The 24,551-nt window shown below is 28.9% G+C and overlaps 1 protein-coding gene across 1 annotated transcript; it reads right to left on the reverse strand.

The window, feature by feature from the left end:
* Positions 1 to 12,400: 12,400 nt before the first annotated feature.
* On the reverse strand, positions 12,401 to 24,045 carry LOC136977093 (transcriptional repressor scratch 2-like). The gene is made up of 2 exons (XM_067272533.1): positions 23,769 to 24,045; positions 12,401 to 13,657 (listed from the first exon to the last, which is right to left on the reverse strand). The coding sequence occupies exons 1-2, from the start codon at positions 23,911 to 23,913 to the stop codon at positions 12,876 to 12,878; spliced, it is 927 nt and encodes a 308-aa protein (XP_067128634.1). The 5' UTR covers positions 23,914 to 24,045; the 3' UTR covers positions 12,401 to 12,875.
* Positions 24,046 to 24,551: the final 506 nt, after the last annotated feature.

Below are 24,551 nucleotides of genomic sequence, written 5' to 3' on the forward strand. Positions count from 1 at the left end.
TCTATGATAAGAATTTTAGTAGGATAACACCCGAGATAACATCTAGGATAAAAATTTTACAAGGATAAAATTCAGGCTAACACTGAAAATAACTATATTATGAAGCTTTATTCTCCTAAAAGTTACCTCATTAGGACAATTTTACAAAGAAAACACTCGAGATAACATCTAGGATGAAAATTTTGTAAGGATAAAACTCAGGAAACCACTCAAGGATAACATTAAAGACAAGCATCCCTCACTTAATCTATATAAAATGATTTTCTTGAAATTCTTTAAATAATTCATAAAAAATTCCTCCTTTTTTTATAAAAGAAAATATTATTTATATATCGATCGTTTTTATAAAATAAATATTATACATTATAAATTCTTTAAAGATATTATTTAGAGAAATAGTTTAATGATAAATTAGAAATATAAAAAACTTAAAATTTAATATAAATTTTATAAGAAAATATAAAAATTTATGTTTAAAAATCTAGAAAAGAATAAGTTTCTATAATTTATATAACGGAGAACAAGGAGAAAGTTAATAAAGTGGAAAGAAAAATCGATAAAATATATCTATAAAATTATTTATTTTTTATTTTTATATATATTTTTATAAACTTTATAAAAAATATTATTGTAAATTAAGAATAAATCTTTATTTATTATACAAGATTTTTCTAAATCTACTCCAAGAAAAGTTTGGATGATGCCAATTCCTGCGGAAGTAAACGATTTTAAAATGGAATTTTGACTTAATTCCTTAGTTATATTGAAAGAAATTTTTGTAAATTTCTTTAAAAATTCCCTAAAATTAATAAATTTAATGATTAAAATTCATAAAATTCTTCCTGGAACATTATTAAAGTGGTTTAATTTAAGGATAAATGAAGTAACTTTTGATCGAGACTTTTCTAATCTTTTAATCTAATTTAAAATTTTTCTACATAAGTTTATAAATTTATTTTAGGAAATTTGGCCTATTTTCCAGGTAACTTGGGCTTTTTTCCCCTTTAGAATTTGTCTAAAATTGCTGGGAAAATTTTTAAAGTTGGAGAGATTAAAAGCAATTTTCAGTAAAAAAATATTAAATAATTAATTAATTATCCAAAATATCTTAATATAAAAATAGCTATAATAACAACTATTAATACTAAAACAGTTTTCTATAGTAAATTTAAGGAAATATTAGCCTTATTTAGGGAAATTCTCGGATATCGAGCTTCAAATAGAAAGATTCTTTTTTCCTGTACTTAATTACTTAAATAAAACACTTTTAAAAACAATATTAGGGAAATTTCCCTAAATAAGGCATTATAAAAGTAAGAAAATTACCTTAAAAAGTGCAAATTAAAGCACGAAAAAGATATAAATTTAAAAAAACGAAGAAGAAATAAAACTCAAACCGAAAGGATCCAGAAACTGTAAAGACTATCCTTAGAATGGAAAGGACTCTGTTTTACAAAGGGAATTAGAGGAAAATTGTGTAGTTGCATGACCTTTTCTGCACTCGAATCAGGTACTCTACACCCTAAAGCAATCGCCGCATGAAGGGATACCATGACATATTGCAAGGAGATGACTTCTGGATCACTGCCATGTAAGGATACTATACTTGGCCAGCCACCAAGTTTTAGAGTTTTTCTCCCCTCCAACGGACAAACTTGTGTCATTCGAACCATGTCCATCGACAAACCATTATGGAAGAAGGTTTATGCTGTTGTAACTGAACGGTTTCATTTGTTTACTTTCGACCTGATATCGATTCTCTAAAAGGTTAATATTTAAGATGGCGTCAAATGGGATTCGACAACCATCGATAATATCTTTGCAAAACTTCTTACAAAAGTGATAAATTAAATATAAAGCATTGTATCTAACTTTCATAAATATATAAAAGTGTTTTGCCTTGTTTCTGGGCTCCAAAACACACGAGAAAAAATCAAAATTTTGGGGGGTTTTCGTGTGTAGAAAATTCATACTTTCTCCTCCTCTCCAGATCTTAATAACTTCAAATTCTTTTCGATAAGATTTTAAGAATTTCTGGGTCTAAAACACAAAAAAAATAAAAATTTTGGGGGTTTTAAGGGTAGAAAATGAATACTTTCTCTTCGTTTTCAGACCTTAATAACTTCAATTTTTTTGGTAAAATTTTAAAGATTCCTCTTCCAAAAATTCTAGAATCTGTGCCAATGTCAAAAGTCCAAATATTAATAATGTATAGTTTTAAATATAAGTTTTTCCTGTTAAATTATCGATTATTTTTTTAATGTTTAAAATGTTAGTGTAGTAGTAGTAGTAGTGTTGTTGTTGTTGTTGTTACTGCAGTAGCACGTATTATTCAAATGGGTATCCATTGCAGAAAAGTCTTTTAAACGAATGATAACAGGTAGAAGAGAATGCATCCTTATCCAATCTAAGCAAATTGAGTCATCTGTTCTGTTAGAGAAAGACAAACCGAGACACGAGAGCTGGACAAGTTCTCACACTAATCGACGATTGTGTCTCTCAGGGATCGAATTCGCCAAACATCTTTCAAACGTCTCTTGGCTTCTTTACTTTTCCTATAGTAAACGTCAGCAAAAAATCATTCCTTGGCGCCATTGATAATTACTAATCATCTATTTTAGATGGATAACGTCTTATATTATCCACTATAAGGCTAATAACATAGAATATAAGATGTTATATTATCTGTCCCCAGCTAATTCTTTCTTCACATCACTCGTCTGTAGATTGTTTTTCTATTTGTTCCTGTCTTCCATTCATTTTTTCCTTCTTATTCTTTGTTCCTTTTATATTTTTCTTATAGGATTTTGTCTCCAGAAGTCTTTTTCCCCCCCTTCTCTAATTTTGATTCCTTTTCATCCCAATTCTTATACCAACGAATCGAGATGAAAGATGCGACTTTGACGAACGTTTTTATGTATAATTTCTTTAAAAGATCTTTAATTTTTATCTTTATTTTGTTTATAAATTTTTCTAGGATAATATTCTAGTATATTTATAAAGTGATAAATTGGTGAAGATGCTTACTCTGCTCTTCTTCTTCTTAAAGCAGAATATGAGGAAAAAATACATAAATTTGATGAAATTTATTATAAATTTAATATTTATTACTGCATTAGTACTTTTTCATGCTATTATATTAATAAAATTATGAATATTTTAACTTTAAAATCTTCTCTTTTTCCTTCTCTAATTGTGATTCTTCTTTATCCCAATTCTTATACGCACGAATCGAGATGATAAATGCGACTTTCGCGAACATTTTTATATATAATTTCCTTTAAAAATCTTTCATTTTTAAGCTTATTTTATTTATAAATTATCCTAGAATATTATTTTATTATAAAAGCATATTTACAAAGTGATAAATTGGTAAAGATGCTAAACTTGCTCTTCCTCTTCTCAAAGCAAAATATGAAAAAAAATCTATAAATTTGATGAAATTTATTACTGTATTAATACGTTTATATGCTATTAAATTAACAAAATCGTCGGGTTTTTTTAAATTTTTTAACTTAAAAATCCTCTCTTAACTACCTTGTATACTCAACAACTTAACGTGCAGAGCAACAATCTTTAAAGAGCAAGTGATAAAGTCAAATTTTATTTAGGAAAATTCAAGAAAATTTTTGTCTATATTTATATATGTAATGGAATTTTATATTTTACACATTTTTCTAAACGAGAGAATTGTCATAAACGAAGAACATTCGGAAGCAAGAATATGGGAATAGACAACATCCGGTGTTAACACGGTTACAGAAAAATATTTTCTAGTGAAAATGAATAATATTACATGTGTGAGTTTTACTTGAATACTCATCTATGATTGGGCAACTTGCCACGCTGGGTTTTTACCTGGCAACACACGTGAACACGCTATCAGGGAGAATAGGTTTCTAAGATGACATGAATAATTACCGTTGGAGAAAAATAATGGGATGTCTGTGCGTGAACAGGTGTTATCAGGGGCGTTCTTTTAGCCCCTCATCCTCCCCCTCCATCCATTCGACGGGGTGAAGCTGCAGGGATGTTAAAAGTACTGTATTCCGGGCACGGATACTGTAGAGCAAACTATCACGCATCGACGAATCTCTAATTTTTTCTGACTCTATACTTAAATTATATCATATTTTTTAATAAATTATATTTAGATACATATTTATTAAAAATTAAATTTTGTCTGGGATCATTTTTTCTAGTGGAAAAACGTTATAAAAGCGTTTTAAATATCGCATGTTTCTTAAATTGATTCCGGTGATGTTTGTGTGTGTTTAAAGTTTAGAAATTAATATAATTTCGTTTATAATTCATTTACTTTTTTGTTTAAATTATTTTGTTAATGTGTTTTTGAAACTAATTTAATAAATTAAATTAAATTTTTGGCTTTTTATTTATCGTTTTCGGCCTGTCTTTTCCCGAGATTCTCACTTCTCTTCGGGATATTTCGCCTATTTTCTTGAATGTATTTATGAATTTCTGTGAAAATATTGAAGTTTTATATGAAAAATTCCTTAAAATATATCAAATTTAAGGATATTTCTGCCGAATATTGTTAAAAATAAAGTTTTAACAGGTATAATATACTTTATATTCCGTATCCTCACCGATACGTTCTAAGATGAAAGAAACATAGAAGTTGTGTACTTTAAACAAATTTATTTATCACAAAATTACAAATATGTTTTAATAATTCATGTTCTTCGCCTAATTTTTTAAGATAAATAAACATTTATAAAGAATTTTGCTTCTGGTTGCTAAGAGTAAAGTGTAAATTCCCTTGTGAGGATTCTTACTCTTTTCTAAAGCGTTATTAAGTAAATAAATAAGTAAAATATTCTTCTATTTTCCAAATCTGAAGATAAATAAACATGAAGAAACTTATTTTTATTCAGAAAATGTCGCAAAAGTGCACACGGATGTCATCTACTTAAACAAGCAAATTTATCTTCAACATCCTCACCATATATCCTAATAATTTCGTGTGTATACACGTGACGTTTTAAAGGATAAAATTATGTATAAAGCATTATTTTACATACATAAGGTTTACCCAAAGTTATCGATCCACCAGACAACCTCACATTTAGGGATTGAGAAGTATATGCATTTCATATCTGAAGATCATTTGTCAAACAGATTTTTCGTCAAAATGGCCTAAGTGATCTTTTGATTAATAATGGATGACATGTACTAAATGCTTCATGAGAAGGATACAAAATGATCTTTCAAGTTGCCAATAGAAGATTGTACAACAATTTCCAAAATCCTAGAATATCAAAAAGACATTTCACGACCGCCTAAATGACATTTCCTCTCTCTTCCCTGCTTTATCTTACATAAAGGTACATACAGTATATATATATATATATATATATAGAAGTTTTTTTTCAAAGTTTAATAATTTATGGAAAGTACAGTAAAATCTCGTTTATAATTTTTAAATTAAAAAGAATATATCGAAAATAATCTTTTCTATTGATAAAACGGTTTAAAACATCATAATAATTAGAGGATTGTAAGAGGAAGGATGCGGAATATAGAAGATGCGCAAGATGAGTTCTTTGATAGATACTTAGATTTTTAAGGCATCGATGAATATATTATGTTTTCTTAGGGCTAAATTTGTTAAAATTTGACTAATAAGTTAGAAAATTTGATTTCATTTAAAGATACTTAACATTGAAAGTTGAATGCACAGTTTTACTTAACACGTCTTTTCTAAGTGTTACGTGTTGTAACCTCTATAACTAGAGAAAGACGCGTTAAATTTCTTTAAATTATCAAAAAAATTCTCCTTTCTGTTAGAAATTATTTTAAAAAATCGGCTAAAAACTTAAATAATTAGCGGACGTATAAGATAAAGGATGCGTAAGATGAGAGATTCTTTCAACAGACTCAAATCATAGAAGTATTAATGAATTAATATTGTTTTCTTGATACTAAATTAATTATATTTTTAATTAGTAAATGAATAAATATGTTTTAGATTAAAAAATATTGTTTAATGTGTTAAATATTATTTTGTCTTTTTTCAAAAATTGCATCCATTTTAAGAAGAAAATTAAGTAGATGCGTACTGTAGTTTAAACTAGGCTTACAACCAGAAAATAGTTTCGTTAAGGTTGAATAAGAAGATATTTAATTTTATATTTGTTAAAATTAATTAAATATGATCTTAATTAAAGAATCATTAAGGTTATTTTAACTTAGAGTAGTCCTGGAAAGGATGCTGAAGCGAGTTAAGTGAAGATTTACAGTTGAAGATCTAGTGACTTTCTGATGTTGATTCTTCATTAATTATCTTTTAGATTAACTTAAATTATATATTTTAAGATAATATAACTTCTCTATCTTTAATATATACTGTTTAGATAAATATCTCATCATAAAGTTCTCTGTAACGAGAAGCAGTTTACACGCATCTGTCGAGGTTAAGATATATAAAATTCGAGTGGATTTTATCTTTAGGAGAGGGGAAAAAATGTGATATTTTATAAGTGAAAGAACAAATATGGAAGCTTAAAGTGTGATTTTATTACATATTAATGGATTAACGGTGGCAGTTCCCACTCGGAATAGTGCATAATTATGGCCCCTCTCCCTATGCTCATAGGTAAGTATAGTAGTCAAAATGGAAGACAGATGTGGCAAGAGCGACCGCAAGACAACATTGAGACAAAACGTAACATCTATTAAGTTTTATTACAACCAATACGTCTCTAGCAATCCGTAGAGAGCCATATTGTAGAGTGGAGAGGGGAGTATACCCTTAAAGGCAGCTTGTAGACCGCGGTGTGAATTGTGGGATACAGGATATCGTTAGTGGAGATCAGCTTATGACTCAGCTAGCTCATGAAAATTCGTGAAGCTCTGTTGGGAAGAACAGATGGGTTTATTTGAGTACTTTCGCTAGTGTTATCGAGATGGTGCTACATAAACCTACCTCAAACTAATGTCCCTTGTATCCGGATTTAATATATGGAAAATTCAACAGGCGTGAGGTCTGATTGGTTCAAATTTGGATGGATAATGGAACCGTACGCCATATTTTTAAATCTGTTTAAGCTTCGTGGTCATAAATTGAGTTTTCTATTCAATAAACTTCGACGTTAAAGCATACTTCGCTGGCGGATTTCATCTTCTCTACCAGTTTAATTATAATTAAATCTGGGATCCTTAAAGGTTTCTACGACTTTAAACCCGTTTAGGAACCTTTAACCTCAATTAAAATTTGAATTTTTTTCGTTAAATCGGTGTTGTAAATGAGAAAAGGTTAAAGGTTACGTATACTAATGCATAACCAAAAATTCGAAAATTCGTTTTAGTAGACGAGGGGAGGAAATCATTTTCGATCGGTTAAAAACGCACTTTAGTAAAGGGGGTAAATATATCTATATATATATATATATTTATATAAAAAAATAAGGAAACAATTTTTTAACTGGAACCAATATTTAATACGTCAGAACACATTGAAAATTTTACGTCTCAAAACTAGGCTTGCATACATCAAAATCAAACCACTATCCCAAAAGTAAAAGCATATCCATCACCTTTAGTTTTTCTCGAAAAGTGGGGAGGGGGTAGTTTTTAGCCCGTTACCATAGCAATAAGTCACAACGGCAGAAAATGCGAAATCCGAAACTCGGTAGAGGAAAACAGTGCGAAGAAGACGAACACACACACACACACACACACACATATATATATATATATAAAAAAAAATATTAAAAAAAATTCTCCCTTTCGTATATGGAAGGGAAAACGTGCCCGAAGGACGACAATACCTCCGAAGCATGTCAAGCATCTACAACACTAACCTTATCTTTAAAAACTCCGTTGTTCAGCACCTGTAACCCTATCCTACGTTGACATTATTCGACCCTTTCTCTCTGTAATCTATGTCCATTGACATTCCGATTGCGACTGAAGCAAAGTGCTTCGTTGTCGACTAGAACAGGGAAGGGGGAACGATAGCATGGGGAAAACCACTTTGCATTTCAACTATCGTCAACCCCTCTACAAATCAAGTTGGATGCCCCACATCTACAATTTCAGTCCTCTTTTTTTCTACTATTTTTCTTCGGTTCTCGTTCTATCTTGGAAAATTTTTAGTTTTAAAAAATTCACTTTGTTCTGTAAAAAATAAGAATTTCTCTTACTTTCTTTCTTTATTTCTTATATATATATATATATATATTTCTATAGGTTCTTCGTTTCCACTTGTTTCGCGACATTTTTGCATTCTGTCGTCACTTATACTAACGATGTCTGAATACTTTTTTCTTACAGATATATATATATGTGTGTGTGTGTGTGTGTGTTTTTTTTTTCTTTTCTCGCTTTGGTAAAGTCATTCTGAGTGAGATGTACGCTAGGAAAATAATATTACCTTACAATAGATGCACTCAGAAAAATGTCATCCTGCCTTAACAGGAAGAAACACACACATACACACACACACAGACAGACACACACACATACTCCCCCCTCTCTCTCTCTCTCTCCCTTTTTTTGCTTTTCAATGTGATATTTTTCTGTTGCGGGATGGAGTATCGTATCTATAACAGGTTGCATTTCCCTCTTTTTTAGAAAACTTACTAAAAACTCTTATTGGCTTAAGTATTAGATTCGACTTTTAACTTTTCATCGCTTGAAAAATTTTTTCAAGCGATTTTCGCCATCGAATTTCTCTACGCCGCAATACAATTAAACACATTGTATATAAATACTTTAAAAAAAATTATAAATTCTATACGAAAATAACGTTTATTTCTATTTAATATTGTGTTATTTCATCTATTTAACTGGTTTAATAACGTTAAAATTATTACGGGACCCCAAATAGCGATAAAATTCGAAATTATCGTGTATAACGCGCACAGCAATTCTTAATATAATTTGTTTTTTTTAATTTTTAAAAGAATCTCATCAATTATTCCAGTTATATCTAGCTATTAAATATTTCCTGAAGTGTGATATAATATATAAAAAAACGATTAATGATACAATTATTTAAAAGGAAAAAAGTTTTTGGGTGTAGACTATCAGACTTGGAACGGTAACAATTACTAATACGTGACCTATGACATTCTTCCAATAGTATGCTGACTTCGAACATAACCTCGGGGATATAGAGATAAAATTTATCCTTTATATTCGCCACTGTACGTGGTTCCTAATTACAATAGGCCAAAGTACAAGCGATGTCCATTAGTGTCCAGAAATATCGATAAGCTAACATTATTTCGATGGATGTATCTTTATGTAACTACGTTATGCTCTAGAATTTATCTTTTGTCGTGTTTGACTGCTTTTGGGACACAGATAAATCAATAATTTCCTAAATTACACAAAATTAATTCTCATTTTCTTTTCTCTCTCTCTCTCTCTCTCTCTCTCTTTTTTCCTAATTTGTATAAATGTCTTTCATCTTCAGCATCAGTGATGCTGGAGATGTTTAAATTACATTGTGAATAAAACTGTAAAAATGATTATTTTTTCTTCATCCTGTGGAATTTTATAAAATTTCCGTAGAGAAAAATCCCGAAAAACCAAAAGAAAGATAAAGAGAAAAATATTTCTCTACTTCTCCGGCATCACTGATGCTGGATAGAGTAGTCAAAATGATATCATAAAATACTCGAACTTTTTAATATATTTTATTAGTAAATATTATAAATAAAAAAACCAATATATGATAAAAATCAAAATTAGTGAATAAACTAGGAAGCAATCGATCGCGTATATAGAGAGAAATATAAAGTTATACTTATCAGAGAGCAAAAGAAATTTTTTTTCCTATCATAAAAATTACACGCTTAAGAGGAGACTTCAACAAGTCTTTCTTTGTCACACTTAAGAAAAGAACCGCCGAAGGAATCGAGAGAAAAGAATAAAAAAAAACTAAAAAAAATAAAGAACTTGGGTCCTTTTATTATTGAAATAGCTTTGTCGCAAGCAAGCTTACAACAGTGAGATGCGGAGCTAAGATAAATGGAAGTGACGGTAAATAGGCTTAAAGCAGACGACCCACGTCACTTCAATGGAATACAGAGCAACAGATGAGTATCGGGCCTTTTGCTGAGAGCGTCACAATCGTTTCCTGGCCCGTTTGATGAATTGCTTCTGTTTAGTTGGAAAGACAAGGAGTTGAAAAATTAACAACGACGCATCGTTCAGACTTTACCACTCTTCAGACACAAGCTATATCATGGATGAGTTAGTCCTTGCAATATTGTGATGTGGCTGTACTCAGCTTTCTTTTTTCCCCCTCTTTTTCACTTTCTTCTTTCTCCTATTTTTTTCTTTTTTTAAAATGTTCTTTCTCTATAAAAAGGGGGACGATACTAAACAATTCTTTATCTGGTAGCCTGGAACGGGTTTCGAAATTTACTGTGTTGCTACCGGATATGGATAAGGTCCTAGTTTATTATCGGTGGTTGATGAGGTTATGGATGAGGCTGTTTTTATCAAATGGGTAATGTATGTGTGTATGTGTGTAAGAGAGAGAGGGATGATAGAGGAGGTTGTTGGATGCAAATCCATTTCTCTAGTTGTTAATTTTTTGATGGGAAGTGATGCGGATCTCGAACGTTGATTGGTATGTTTATACATAAATTTCGCAAGATAAAATCGAATTATTTCATTTAAAATACGAGCTGTATTGTGTGTAGGAGTAGTTAAAAGTCAATAAGATCTAGTAAAGTAACGTTTAATTAGGAGTAGAAACGTTAAAAACTCCTCAACCTGTATAAAATCTTATAAAAATTGTTAATTATTTATACAGTTTATATGCTAAAAAGTAAAATTATAATGTAATGTTATAATTATAGTTGTATGAGATTATTAAAATCAGATATGATATGTGATAAAAGCGTGAAAAGTGAAGATATACACGTACTGTACAGTATAACCATCGAATAGCGTTAGAAATTCAAGTGTAAACACGGATAAATATAATTAAATTGCATCCGAGCGCGATATCTACTCGACAGAGGGTATTTTTAGGGGGGAATTGAATGAACGTAAAGAGATTCTCACGTGTTCAATTCCCCAAAATTAATGCTCTCCACTCTAGTTTAGCAGTATAAATAAAGCAATTAAACTCTACCAACGATTGAGATATTAAGTTCTTTTTATATAAATCAAGCAAAGATGAGAATTTATTTAAGGTTTAGAGAAGGGAGGGAGGGGAAAAAACCCTAAGGTGTAATTTTAAATAAAAATAACACACATCTCACCCCGTAGACAAAGAGAATCGGTAATAAAAATTCCATCCATCTACTGTAAAATTTCCTTAAAGTAAGAAAGAGGAAAGTGTGTGATACATCGTGAAAGAATCAAAACAAAAGTCTTTTGATGTTAGAAGGGGTAGTAAATCTGTTTCTTCTATCTAATAAACTATGTGAGTAAATCGCCTGTTGTCTAACGAAGGTGAAATAGTCCGTGAGTCATAAAATGCAGCATCCTTTAACTATCTGCGAGATATAAGAAACACTTTGATACGAGTTGAGTAGATAAAAATTATTTCTCGCCCATTTTATCACCTTAAAAAACACGAAAAGAAACAAGGAAACAACATATATACACATGCAAATAATTTATTTATCAATGATATTTGTACAAAGATGAATATGTAAATTCATTTTCCATATATCTCTCTTTCTTTCTCTCTCTCTCTCTCAATCTCTCTCTCCCTCTCTACAATGTTTAAGGTGTAAAATCTTCAGAGAAAAATTCTAACATATAATAGTTTTAAAATTATCATTTAAAAATTTGGCTAATTATTTTATATATTTATATATAAATTAATCTTTTTTTTCTCATATATATTTATATATATATATATCAAGTTTGTATTATTTACAAGTTGAGAAAAAATTAAAAAATTCAAAAAATTAAATTTATACACATGAAAACTAAAGAAAAAAATCGTTTCCTTTGTTGATTTTCTACGAATATAAAAAATAATGCTGATAATTTGCTTTATTTTCAGCATGCTACTTTGTATTTTATTTATTTATTATTATTATTTTCTTATATTACTAACTCTGAAGGACGAAGTATGAAGAGCATGAACACCTCTTCTTTGTTTTTTTTTTATATTATAATTATTGCTTGTACACGTTGTTTGTACACACTCAAGTGTGTTGTATTGCTACACTAAATGTTTGTAGAAATATATATATGTTAAGGGTAGGTATTCTACCTACAAGAATGAAAATCTATCAACTAATTTTCGTGTGTCGTGGTCCATAACTGAGCACTTATTATCGACGCAATTTGCATTGTTTTCTTTATTGCTCTTTTACTTATTGCTGATTTAAAGCATTGTTTGTTTGTGTATGTATGTATATGTATGTGTGTGTGTGTGTGTGTGTGTAATTTTTAAGGGTTTTCTTAAGGTTAATTAATTTTTTTCTAGAGAAAATTCTTATAGGAACTACTATAAAATATCGCATTCTAACTATAGAAATAACAGGCGAAGTATGTGTTTTTTTGTGTATTTTTTTCTTAAATATATTTTATATATATAACTATTAATTAATAAAAATGGGAATTTATTGCTTTCGTTGACTATTCGATGCGTCGTTTTAGCAATATTTTTATGATGTAAATTATTAAGGGCTTATTACATCTTTACAATTTTCGACCCTTCCGTAACCGTATTGCACTAGAACCCAGCCAAATTTCCTCTATCAACGAGGGAATTTCCATCGTTTCTTCATTTAAAAATAAGGAATTGAAGCTATTTTTTTGTTCATTTATTTGTGTTTTTTCTTGGTTTTAAATCTTGCAGACGATGTAAATTTTGCAAGATTGTTTGAGAGGTAGAAATATTGTTATTACGCTGTTTACTTTCTCTAAGATTATTGCTCGTTGGGTGAGATAGAATCTTTAAAACAAGACGATTCGTAATGTTTGTTCAGATAGGATTTAAGTGCAAATGATTTATTGCATCGCTGGCATCTAAAGTGTTTGAATGACGAATGTGTCTGCATATGGGCCCTCAAGTTGGAGCGATCTGCGAATGCTTTACCACAGTGAGCACATCCGAATGGTTTCTCGCCAGTGTGTGACCTCATGTGACCCTGAAGGAGCCATGGCCTGGAGAATGCTTTCCCGCATACGTTACACTTATGGTTGAGGTTATGAGTCAAAACGTGCATGGATAGAGCAGGCATGCTAACGTACACTTTACCACAGGTTGGGCACTTTTTTGCCAATTGTGAATCGGGACTTCGGTGGGTTTGTTTGTGTCTGGACAGGTTGGAAGAAGTAGCGTAGTGTTTACCACATTCGGTACAGGTGTACCGTGGCCTTTCGCTGTCTTGTACCCCTAAACCATTCCTTCTTCTAGATCGACCGTCACTTATGAAGAAAGCATCGTATGTATAACTTACGGTAACGCCATTGGTGAATACGTGAATTGGGTTGTTGCTGTCGTTTACAGAGTCAATGGGACTAGATGGATCTATCACGTGATTGCATATGGAGACCCCATTTGACATATCTGGATGGTTCGGATAAGGTCCTTTGATAACTGAGTCTGTTTGATAGGTTTTGTTGCTGAGATCCAATTCTTTCTCGTAGACATGATTCTCTTCGTGGCTCAAAACGGTTAAATTTGGTAGCAAATCCTGAATATAACCTGAAAAAATATTAAATAATCAGTAAAAGGAAGGTTTTAAAATAAAATTTTATAATTATTTTCTCCAATTTAATAGAGTTTAAGCGTGAAGAAAGCTTGTATAGAACCTACAGGAATGTAAGTACAACTTATACTCTATCTTCTACAGGTTCTATACAAAGCTTCTGGAATTCTGCATAGAGCTATATATATAGAAGGCTCATATATTCTAATACCTGATATCTAGAACCTCTACTGTTTCCCTATACAACTGCACATACTTCTAGTGTAATTGTAGATAGTTACAGACCTTCACATCCGGAGTTTCAGTATAATTTAATGTAATTTTATAGTATTTTTTCCTATTTAAACTATAATAAAATCATTTTTCTAAACTATTTCACTCCTTAGATTGAACTAAAAATGTTTTCAACAGTTTAAACTTCTTTAAATTGTCATAATAATTAAAGCATAACGCGACAAAGTTAATGAACCACTCTTAAAGATTTTTAAGAAAATTATCTAAAATACCATATTTAAAATAAAAAAATTTTTAAAAATTATAATAAAAACCTTTTAATTTACCAATTACAATGATTATAAAACCTACACGAAGATATTTATGCTTAAAATAATAAAAATCCAAGATGGTTCCATTCAGACAACGCAATTTTCTATCCTCTATCCATAATTTCAAAGTAGAAACAAGTTAAAATAAATTAAATTAGGTATAAAATCTTGTATAGAACTTTACGTACAGAGCCTATATTTTATACTTTTTAATTTCTATACAAGAACCTAGAATTTTGTGCGTAGTTCTATGTTAGAACCTTATAGAGTCTAGTATATAGAACTTATCTATATATGTTTGTATAGTGCTTGTTAATTATAATAAATTAAATTGCTTAATATGGAATATTAAAATCTGTAGTTTAAATTTCTAAATATCAGGGACTCTATACTGTTCTATAATTCCGTATAGACTTCTATACATGAGCCTGTATATATAAGATCTAATATCTATATTCTATTGTAAGCCTATACTAGTTCTTTATGTAATATATTGTAAAATTATTAAGAAAACACATAATAAAACTTGTCAGTTTTGATAAATTTGATTTATATTGTATAATATTAAGAATATTTACAGTTTAAATTGTTAGAGAACCTACGTAGAACCTATACAGGGTAGAGTATAAGTGGAACTTGTACTCTACTCTCTGTAAGTTCTATACATGAAACTTGTACGCTACTCTCTATAGATTCTATACAGAATTTTGTAATTCTATAAGTAGAAGGCTCTATATGTCTCCTATACATATAGAATTCTAGAATCCTATATCTAGGATCTGATATAGAACTCTGCATACTTCTAGTTTATAAAGTTTAAAGCTTATATAATTCTTAAGAAAATGCAAAATAACAATTGTTAATCACAGTAAACTAAAGATTTTTAAATGTCAAGAAAATATATAATTTAAATTGTTAATATTTAAGGGAAAAAATTGTTCTTCGATTCAGGAAAAATCCAGGAAAAAATCAACAGATTGCAAATATCATTTTTAATATTTTATTGTAAGCGTTATATATAAATATAACAAGTCAATAATACAAGTGGAATCTATAAAATATTCACTGTGTATACTCGAGAATATACTTTGTTCCCTTCCAAACAATAGAAACAATGTATCATGAACGAATTTGATATCTTATCTGATTATTATAATTAACTAAATATCATTAGGAAGTGATTAATTTTAGTCGATTTGTTTGAAAATTATAATCTTTCTAATTATAATTTTTGCTCTTGTTTAATAAGTTCTTCCTTTATTTAATTATTGCTCATAAAAATATAAGTTTTCTGTGTGTTAAAGTGTTTAAACATGAGTAATAATTATAGGATGATTGATTTAATATTGCTGTGAGTTGATGTATTTATTAAAGCTAAGAACTGTAAAGGATGTGTGTGTATACGCGCTGTTTAGATGCATAAAAAGGAAAATTTATCAATTATAATTTAATATTCTTACAAGAATGTGTATAAATTATAACTCGAGATGCTTAAATGCGGCTTAGTAAGTTCATAAAATGATGCATATTGTCTACAAGTTGAGGTGTCTAAAAATGAAGTTTACCAATTTTGAGTTGATATTTTTATAAAAATATGTATAAATTATGTGTCGAAGTATCTAAAAATATGCTCGGACTAGGGCATTAGGGCTTTAGAACCTTAAGGTTAGGGCCTTAAAACCATCACTTTCAGTGTTCAACTTGGATGAGTAGAGAGTTGAGGTTCTTAAATGATGCATGTCAATTATCAATTGAGATATCTAAGAATTTAGAAGTTAAAATGTGTTATAAAAATGCATAAAATCTAAATTACGAGGTCTAAATGTGTATTTTATATGAGAAAATAGTCTAAAAATGATGCAGACTTCGAGTTAAGGTTTGAAAATGTCTCGACCGGAGTAGTGCTTAAGGAGTGTCTAAATTATCAATTGACGTACCAAAAATGACACTTATCACCTGAATTGAGGTCCGTAGAAATAGGTTGAAATTTTGAAAATATATTATATGAATTATGAGGTTGAGGTACCTAAATATAAGGCATGCAGTGGGAATTCATGTGTTTAAAACGATGCTCATCGACAGCCATTTGCTTCAGAATGTTGTATATCAATTGAAATTAACTGTACTTAAAAAACTTTTATCAATTATACGATGTTGAAAAGTTATTAGGAATCAAAGATACAATTAAAGAGATGTGGATAAATGTGTGGATAGTGTTATTTAGAATATTTTAATTAGGTTAAAGATATTGGGATATTCATTCCCTTATAGAGAATTATAAGGAAGATTAATAAATTAATTAGGTTGGGATTTAAATTAGGAAGGGAATTTGAGTTTAATTAGGTAGGGATTTCACGTTATAGCAACACAGAATACACATCTACATAATTTAAATCAACTCAACACAATTGAAACAAACCAAACTGAATAGTTAAATCTCATTAGATAACACCGACTCAATGCTATTTACGTTAATATAAAGTGTTTTATGATACTATATAAAACACATTTATCTAACTTAATTCGCTCTAATTCAATTGGGCTAACCCCCCAATTGAGTTTACTTCAATTTACTATAACATAACCTACTTCATTTAATAAAACCGAACGAAACATATAATCTAATTCGATGCAACACGATCTGACAAAACCTACTTCAACACAGCATAATCTACTTCATTACAGGCTAAATTTAATAAAATTTAACATAAAAAGACTCGATTTAAGTAGATATAATATTAACTATAACCAAACTAACTTCCATGAAGCCTCTTAGAAGATAACTCAACGTGATCCTCCTCATCATTCCTCATCCCTCTTCATCTGGATCTACTGACTTAATAAAAGTAATATTACTTTTTAACACTAAATTAACTTTAATTCAACGTAAATTTTGTTACAATTATAAGAAGCGTAACTCAAAAATCAACATAGCAATGTAACTTAGTCACTCGATCGAACGAGACGTAACAGAACCTAATTAACCGTATCTAATATTAATTTAAAATCAGCTTAAGCATATTTTACACAATTAAAAGAACATTTGTTAAGTGTTTAATGTAGCTTAATGCTGTTAAACGTAACCATTTACTTCGTTATACAGTTAACTGAATGGCTCAGTTACGTTCATTATTAAGTAACAAAATTTAGAAAAATGCTCGAAGGATGCAATTCTAAACTACCTTATAACAAAATTAAGCTATATGAAGTATACATTAACTTATTTTAAGTTACGCTATTGAAGTTATAACACCGTAACTCAGTTACATTCGAGAGTATCTTCGAAATATAGGCCACTATTCATTCATATCGAGCTAAAATCTTACGTTAGTCAAAGTAACTTGATCTAATTTTAATATAAATTAACAAATGTATTTTTTTGGAGTTCAAAGGACCTCTAGTAACATACTTTTTAGAATTTTACGCACTTACACTGATTAAATCTATGCAGTAATTTAGAAAATTCGCCTCCTGAAACGACGAATATTTCCAATTACCTCTCCAAATTTTAAGCTTTATTTAAACTAGTATCATTTTAGAATTAAATATATTATTTAAATTAAATTAAATCACGTTAATTACCTTTGTGAAATTAATTGATATATATATATATATATATATATATATAATTGATTCGAACGTGTTAAACAAGGAGCATCAATTATAACGATAAAGTAATAATTTTAATTAAATTATAATGATAATAATGGTCATAAATATTATAATTGATACTTTACACTAATTATAATTATGTATAATATAAAAATACTATTAATATAATAAAATATCTATTAACATTAACTGGTTAAAATGAAGAAGAGGAGGAGCAAGAGCCATATCCTTTCTAACCTTAGCTCCAGATAATTATACATAAAGTTGCAATTTAATTAAAAATAAAATTAAAATAATATAATTTTAATATTTTTCGTGCTTATAATTCTGTATTTTATTTAAAACACATTTAAAATTGGATAAATTTCTTCATTTAAAACCATACTTCTGATCACTACAATTCGGCTTTTCTCTTCAATTTTACAGTAAAAATAGAGTCTAAAAATATATATTTTATATAAAATTTTACATTTTATAATCTAAAATAAATTATATTTCAATTTATCGTTAAATATTGTATAAATTTTACAAAGGATTTAATCATTATCCACCTCAAAGTAGAAAAGTTTCGTTCGTCTCCATATCAAGTAATTAGGCTTTTGTATAGTTTAAAAAAAAATTAAAAATACACAAAAATTAGGTACAAATAATTCTTAAATCACTTAATAAACTCAAAAATTACGAAATTTTAAAGAGAAAAGATAAACAATGAGCAAAGATTATAAGAGGAGAGCGCTACTTTACTTAATTAATACATCCTTTCACACGCTTATATACAGTGATTAGTGATATAAAATGCAGAATTTTTACTAATTATTTAATTTTTAAGTCGGAAAAAACTAAATAAATAAATAAATATATATATATATAAACATATCTAAAAATACAAAAAATTGGTAATTTTTTATCTCAACACCTGGCATCGATAGGTACGTAATAAAAATTATATATATAAATGGTGATTCTTGGCAAAAATTCTCGAAAAATCGCTTAATGATGCACGAATGCAAAATGATTTTGTTAAGGAATTATACAATTTAATGTAGAATTCCATCAGATGAATCTATTTTAAGTCAACATGTAACGGTTGATTGATGGATTGGCATCGAACGTTTTCGGTTATTAAAACGTATATTTTCATATTACCATCTTTACGAATTGAAAATTGTGCATAAAAGTTGAATTCTAGAGAAGATTTTAACTCAGAAAACCCTAAAATTCAGAAAAAGTTCGTATTTTTTAACTTGTAATTTAACGCTTTTGTCAGGAAAAGTTTGTACTTGAGTAATTCTGAGTGAGAGCTTTTAATTGTTTCAATTTACTTTTTCTTTTAAATAAATAAATATAAGTTACAAATTCTTGTAGTTTTCTTTTTAAAAAATATTGCGATTTTTATTGTATTTTTTAAAAATTAATGGCTTTTAATTCTTGTAAATTTCATTTAAAAATAAATTTAATTGTTGAATTTTTTAAAAAAAACAACAATTAAGTTTACAAATTGTTGTAAATTTCAAAAATTAGAGTTTTAAATTCTGTAAATTTCAAACAAATAATTAGAGTTGAGAGCTTGTAATTGTTGCAAATTTAAAAAAATAATTTTTTATAATTAAATTTTTCAAAAATAAAAGTTTGTTATTTTAATTTATTTTAATTACGAATTTTTATTGCAATAAATTTGCAATTTAAAAAAATAAAAGTCCTTAATTATTGTAATTTTTGAAAATGTGAGTTTGCGATTTTTATTGTAATTTATTAAGAACTAAACAATTTTTAATTGTTGTAATTTAAGAGAAACAGAATCATTTAATTCTTATAAATTTCAGCGTCGGAATTTTTAATTTTTTTTTTGTAATTTTTAAACAATATAAATTTTTTAATTGTTATAATTTTCGAAAATAACAATTTGCGTTTTTTTCCTTGTAATTTTTTTAAAATAAAAATAATCAATTTTTGTAATTTTTATAAATTTAAAATTTTTGAAAGCTTTTAATTGTTATAATTTACGAAAATAAAAGTTTATTATTCTTATAATTTCAAAAATAGTTTGCAATGACTGTAACTTTTTAAATGTTCATCATTTTTAATTCTTGTAAATTTCAAAAAAATATATATATATAATTTGTGATGTTCTAAATTTGAAACGAATAGTTTTAATTATTATTATGTTAAAAAATATTTTAAATATTTGTAATTCATTTTTAAATTAAACTGATTTTAATTCTTGTAAGTTTCAGAAATAGACTGAAATATTCTTGTAAATTTAAAAAAAAAATTTAATTGTTGTAAATTTCAAAAATGAAGGATTTTAATTGTTGTAGATTTCAAAAATAAAGGATTTTAATTGCTGTAAATTTCAAAAATAAAGGATTTTAATTGTTGTAAATTTCAAAAATGAAGGATTTTAATTGCTGTAAATTTCAAAAATGAAGGATTTTAATTGTTGTAAATTTCAAAAATGAAGGATTTTAATTGTTGTAAATTTCAAAAATGAAGGATTTTAATTGTTGTAAATTTCAAAAAATGAAGGAGTTTAATTGTTGTAAATTTCAAAAATGAAGGATTTTAATTGCTGTAAATTTCAAAAATAAAGGATTTTAATTGTTGTAAATTTCAAAACTGAACAATTTAATTGTTGTAAATTCATAAATCAGAGTTTAAAATATATTTCAAAAATGAGAGCTGACAGCTTGTAATTGTTGCAAATTTCAAAAAATAATTTTTAATTGTTCAATTTTTTAAAAGTAATAATTCAATATTATAATTTACAAAAATAAAACTTTGCAATTGCTTTAATATTATTTATAAAAGTACAAAAAATAAAAGCATGTAACTAATATAACACTTGTTCAAAATTAATAAATTTTGACCATTCTGATACTTTATAATAATAAAAAATAAAGTAAAAATGTATATATAATATACATTAAAATAATTCAAAAATTAATAAATTAATAAAATTTATTTTTTTAAATTTTATAAGAATGTCTTAGCCAACTTTTTAATTATCAAAGGCCTTACAAATATCATATTAAAATACCTAATTAAGTTAATTTCAATAAATTAAATTTTTATCGAATTTCTGATAAATTAAAGTGAAAATTTTCTGAATTTACATTAAAGTTTTCTTTTTTTAATAATTTTAAAATGCGTATAAAAGTATTTAAATTCCGAATCAAGTCGATTCAAAATGCTTTTGAAATCCTATTAATAGAAGGAAACGGATGTAAATACTTTAATGGTTACTGTATTTACTAATTAAAGATCATTAATTGCAGCATTTGCGTTTAATCTTGTGATGTTGCACTTATTGGTGATTCATCTCAGCCTAACAAGATGAACAAAGGTTAATCTAATAATGGTAAACTTATAATTTAAACAATTGTTAATAATATAGTGTAAAATGAGTTTATTTCGTAAATTTCCTATACTTTTTAATATTAAAATCTTTTTAAATTATACTGTTACATAATTTTAACTAGTAATTAAATGATAACTCTTGAATTAAAGAATGAAGAAGATGCTTAGAGACAGGTCGGGATGCGGATGCTTTTGCTCCGTTTAAACACAATATTACTGTTAAATATATTACTTGAAATTGAATTAATTATAATTTTTATAGTTTTTAATTAAAATAGTTATAATTTTAAGATAATTTTAGTAGATTTTGATAAGCGAATCCCTTCAAAACTGTTTGAAGATGAGCTTTAATACGGTTCGGATAAAGCTATAAAATGTAATTAAAACCTTGAAAAATCAAAAAAAATAATTTTTAATAAAAGCTAAAAATTAAATTTAACTTATATTTTATAATCATGATTTTGTATATAATCGTTTAAAACATCTTTATCATTGATGAAACATCATCGAAAACAAAGTACAGTTTATCAATCACGATGAAATTTTTAACACTAACCAAGCTTGGATATTAATTTTTAAACATATTTTATTCCAGTTTTTTCGAAGAAAACCGTTACAAAAGATTCTAAATAAACTAAAAACATATAAAACTTTCGATTACTAAACCTTGCACATTTTTATAAAGCCGTAGTTATAAGTTACAGGTGTACCTCTTATGTACACGTATTAGAAGACAACATAGCAGCATGACAAATATCCGTAACAATATAGGAACAGGTGTGCCCGTAAAATCCAAGATTATGACTGACTGGTGAGATCGAAAAATGGCACTTCTCACACCTGGCAGTATCGAATACCGATATAGTCTACCTGACTTTTCCATAGATGACTGGTAAAAGAAAGCTTTTGAGATGACTATTTTTCATGCAACTCAGATGACAGTAAGAGAGTACAGATTTATTTTTCTTGCTCGATACATAAATTTTATTTTGATTTAATATCCCGTAACTTATTTAGAATCATTTCTTTTTCTTCTAGAAATATTGCAGGTATATCCCTTAACTTCACTCTATTTTGTGTAATTATGTATATATATATAATTTCTAAATCCTCTAGTAAATGTTAAGATTAATGGAGGAAGGCTAAACGATGCTGAAGATCAAATTTTCTTGACTGAATATGTAATATTTAAACTCGCATGAATGCTGAATTTTAGTGAAAATTTCTTAACTTTTATGTTATAAAATAAGACAGGACTTTAAAAAAATGATTACAATTACTTAAATTTTTAAATAAAATTTAAACAAAGTTATGTTTAAAATCCTAAATTCGTTCGAAGAATTTCTAACTACAAAATCGCAACATAATCCTGAAATTTTTAACAGAGCAGGTAAATAAATATTCCTATTTATATCTATACCCAAAGGAAATTTTCTATACGACAATTCCTATATAGTAAGAACTCTTTTAAATCCATCAGTTTGGTATGACTTAGAACACCTACAGGGAAGCAGGAATTCCTGGGGCAAACACTCAGAGATGACAAACTGAAGTTGATAATAACAGTTTCCAACGATAACAGTTTCTGAACGGAAAGTCCGTGTTCATCTTTATAACGCCATAAAATGCGCGTGCGTGTAATAAACTTCTCCCCTTTCCCCTACAAAAGGAGTGGAAGGGAGGATGGAAACCGTTTTGTCTTTTCCACCCCCCGTCTTCTACCACCTACCGAAGTCGACACTGCCCTCAGGCTATTGTCAAGAAGGTGGCAGCTGTTACAGACAATGTAGTCTTGTATTTTTAGAGAGTAGGAACCAGGAAGAGCGAGATAGAGCCCGAGGTGATCACTATGTCCGCGAGAAACTCTCCATTAGATCCGCGTCACACCTAACGAGTTTTCACATTGGGACATACTGAAATGGTTTTTTCCCTCCTCCTCCTCCTCTTCCTCCTCATCCTCGTTGCTTCTTCTTCTTCTTCTTCCCCGTGCAGGCTTAATCCCCCTTCTCTTTTTCTCTCCCCCTACTGTTTTGACACCGTCCCCGATCGACCACATTGTGCGTGCAACAGTTGAGGGAAGGTTGGGGAGAAGGCTTCTCCTGTGCTGATTAAAGGGATTAACTTGACTGTTGAGCTGTCTGTCCAGAGACGCGTTAATGCTTCGCTAACAAGTAGTGGTGGCCGACAACGAAAATGCTATAGAAGAATGGGTATGTCACACTTCCCTTTTTCAAAAGACTAAGCTCTAGGAATTTTGTGTTAGTAGAGAAGCCTTAGAGTACCCACCACCAATTTGTGGCCTCTTAAAAAATAAAAATAAAAAATAAAAAAACAAAGAGCTATTTCTTTCCAGATTTTAAACGAAAATTATCCTAAACACGTGTTAAAATAATTAATCAAGCAGTTAATAAACGTTAACTAAATCGGAGGTTGTATATGAGATGAAGGTGTGCATGCAACATCCACCATTTTGGGACTTATACTTTTTGAGATTGTGTGACGCGTCGTAATTTTATGTTTTCTTTTTCCTCTTTTTCTTCTCTTTTTTTAAGAAAATAAAGACCCATCTTTATTTATAGGTAACTTGACTTACCATTTGTGTATCGGACGGTGAGACAATGGGATGGAGGCGGGGGACTTGGTGCTGTTGCAGCTTCAGTCGGACTCGACGGTTCTCTATAAGTCCATCTGTGGTCAACAGGATTCTTACCCTTTTTTACCAAAAACGAACGCGGCATGGCTATCAAAAAAACGTGTAAACGGGGTCGGAAAAAAGTCCTGGGTATCAACCTGTTAAACGATCTTCACTAAACCAATCATCACGTGTGCCACAATCGTAATAACATGGCGCAGCCTGAAGCGCGCTTCCCTTGCTAGCTATGTACAGTATACCGATCGCTGGACTTCTACCTTCCTTATATAGGTTCTCCTCGTCCTCCCCATCACTCGCCATTCAAATTTTATTCGATCGCAGCCCGCGCCTGCGTGTTTAGCTTCCCGGCAATACCAGTCGATCCGATTCTCTCGCATAGCATGGCGCTTTCTTCCCCTCCTGTCCTTCCAACCCTCCCCTCATCAAGTCCACCCACGGTAGTTTAGATAGAAAACGTTCTGTTCCTTAATTGTAGCGATCAACAAAAGAAAAAAGCAACAAACTGTAGAAATTGGGAAGTCCTTTCCTGGCAAACATCGCAAGGCTGAAGTTGGACAAACAATCGGGGTATGAACGGAACTTCTATTGACCCAAAAGACGAGGGTAAACTTCTAACTTGTTGAAGGTATTTCAGGTGGGTGAAGTATTTCTTCACTAATATTTATATACGTATTCTCCCCCCAAAAATTTCTAGAATAAAACTTAAAATAAAAAAAAGACAAC

This window comes from Centruroides vittatus, unplaced genomic scaffold (assembly GCF_030686945.1).
Source record: "Centruroides vittatus isolate TY-2023 unplaced genomic scaffold, ASM3068694v2 contig_439, whole genome shotgun sequence".
Lineage (NCBI taxonomy): Eukaryota > Metazoa > Arthropoda > Arachnida > Scorpiones > Buthidae > Centruroides > Centruroides vittatus.

Bases quoted from the DNA above. Each gene is read 5' to 3' on its own strand.
- LOC136977093 (XM_067272533.1), bottom strand. From the start codon at position 23,913: ATGCCGCGTTCGTTTTTGGTAAAAAAGGGTAAGAATCCTGTTGACCAC. The intron at 13,658-23,768 runs GTAAGTCAAGTT...ATATTTTTTCAG, and splicing joins CACCGTCCGATACACAAATG to GTTATATTCAGGATTTGCTA.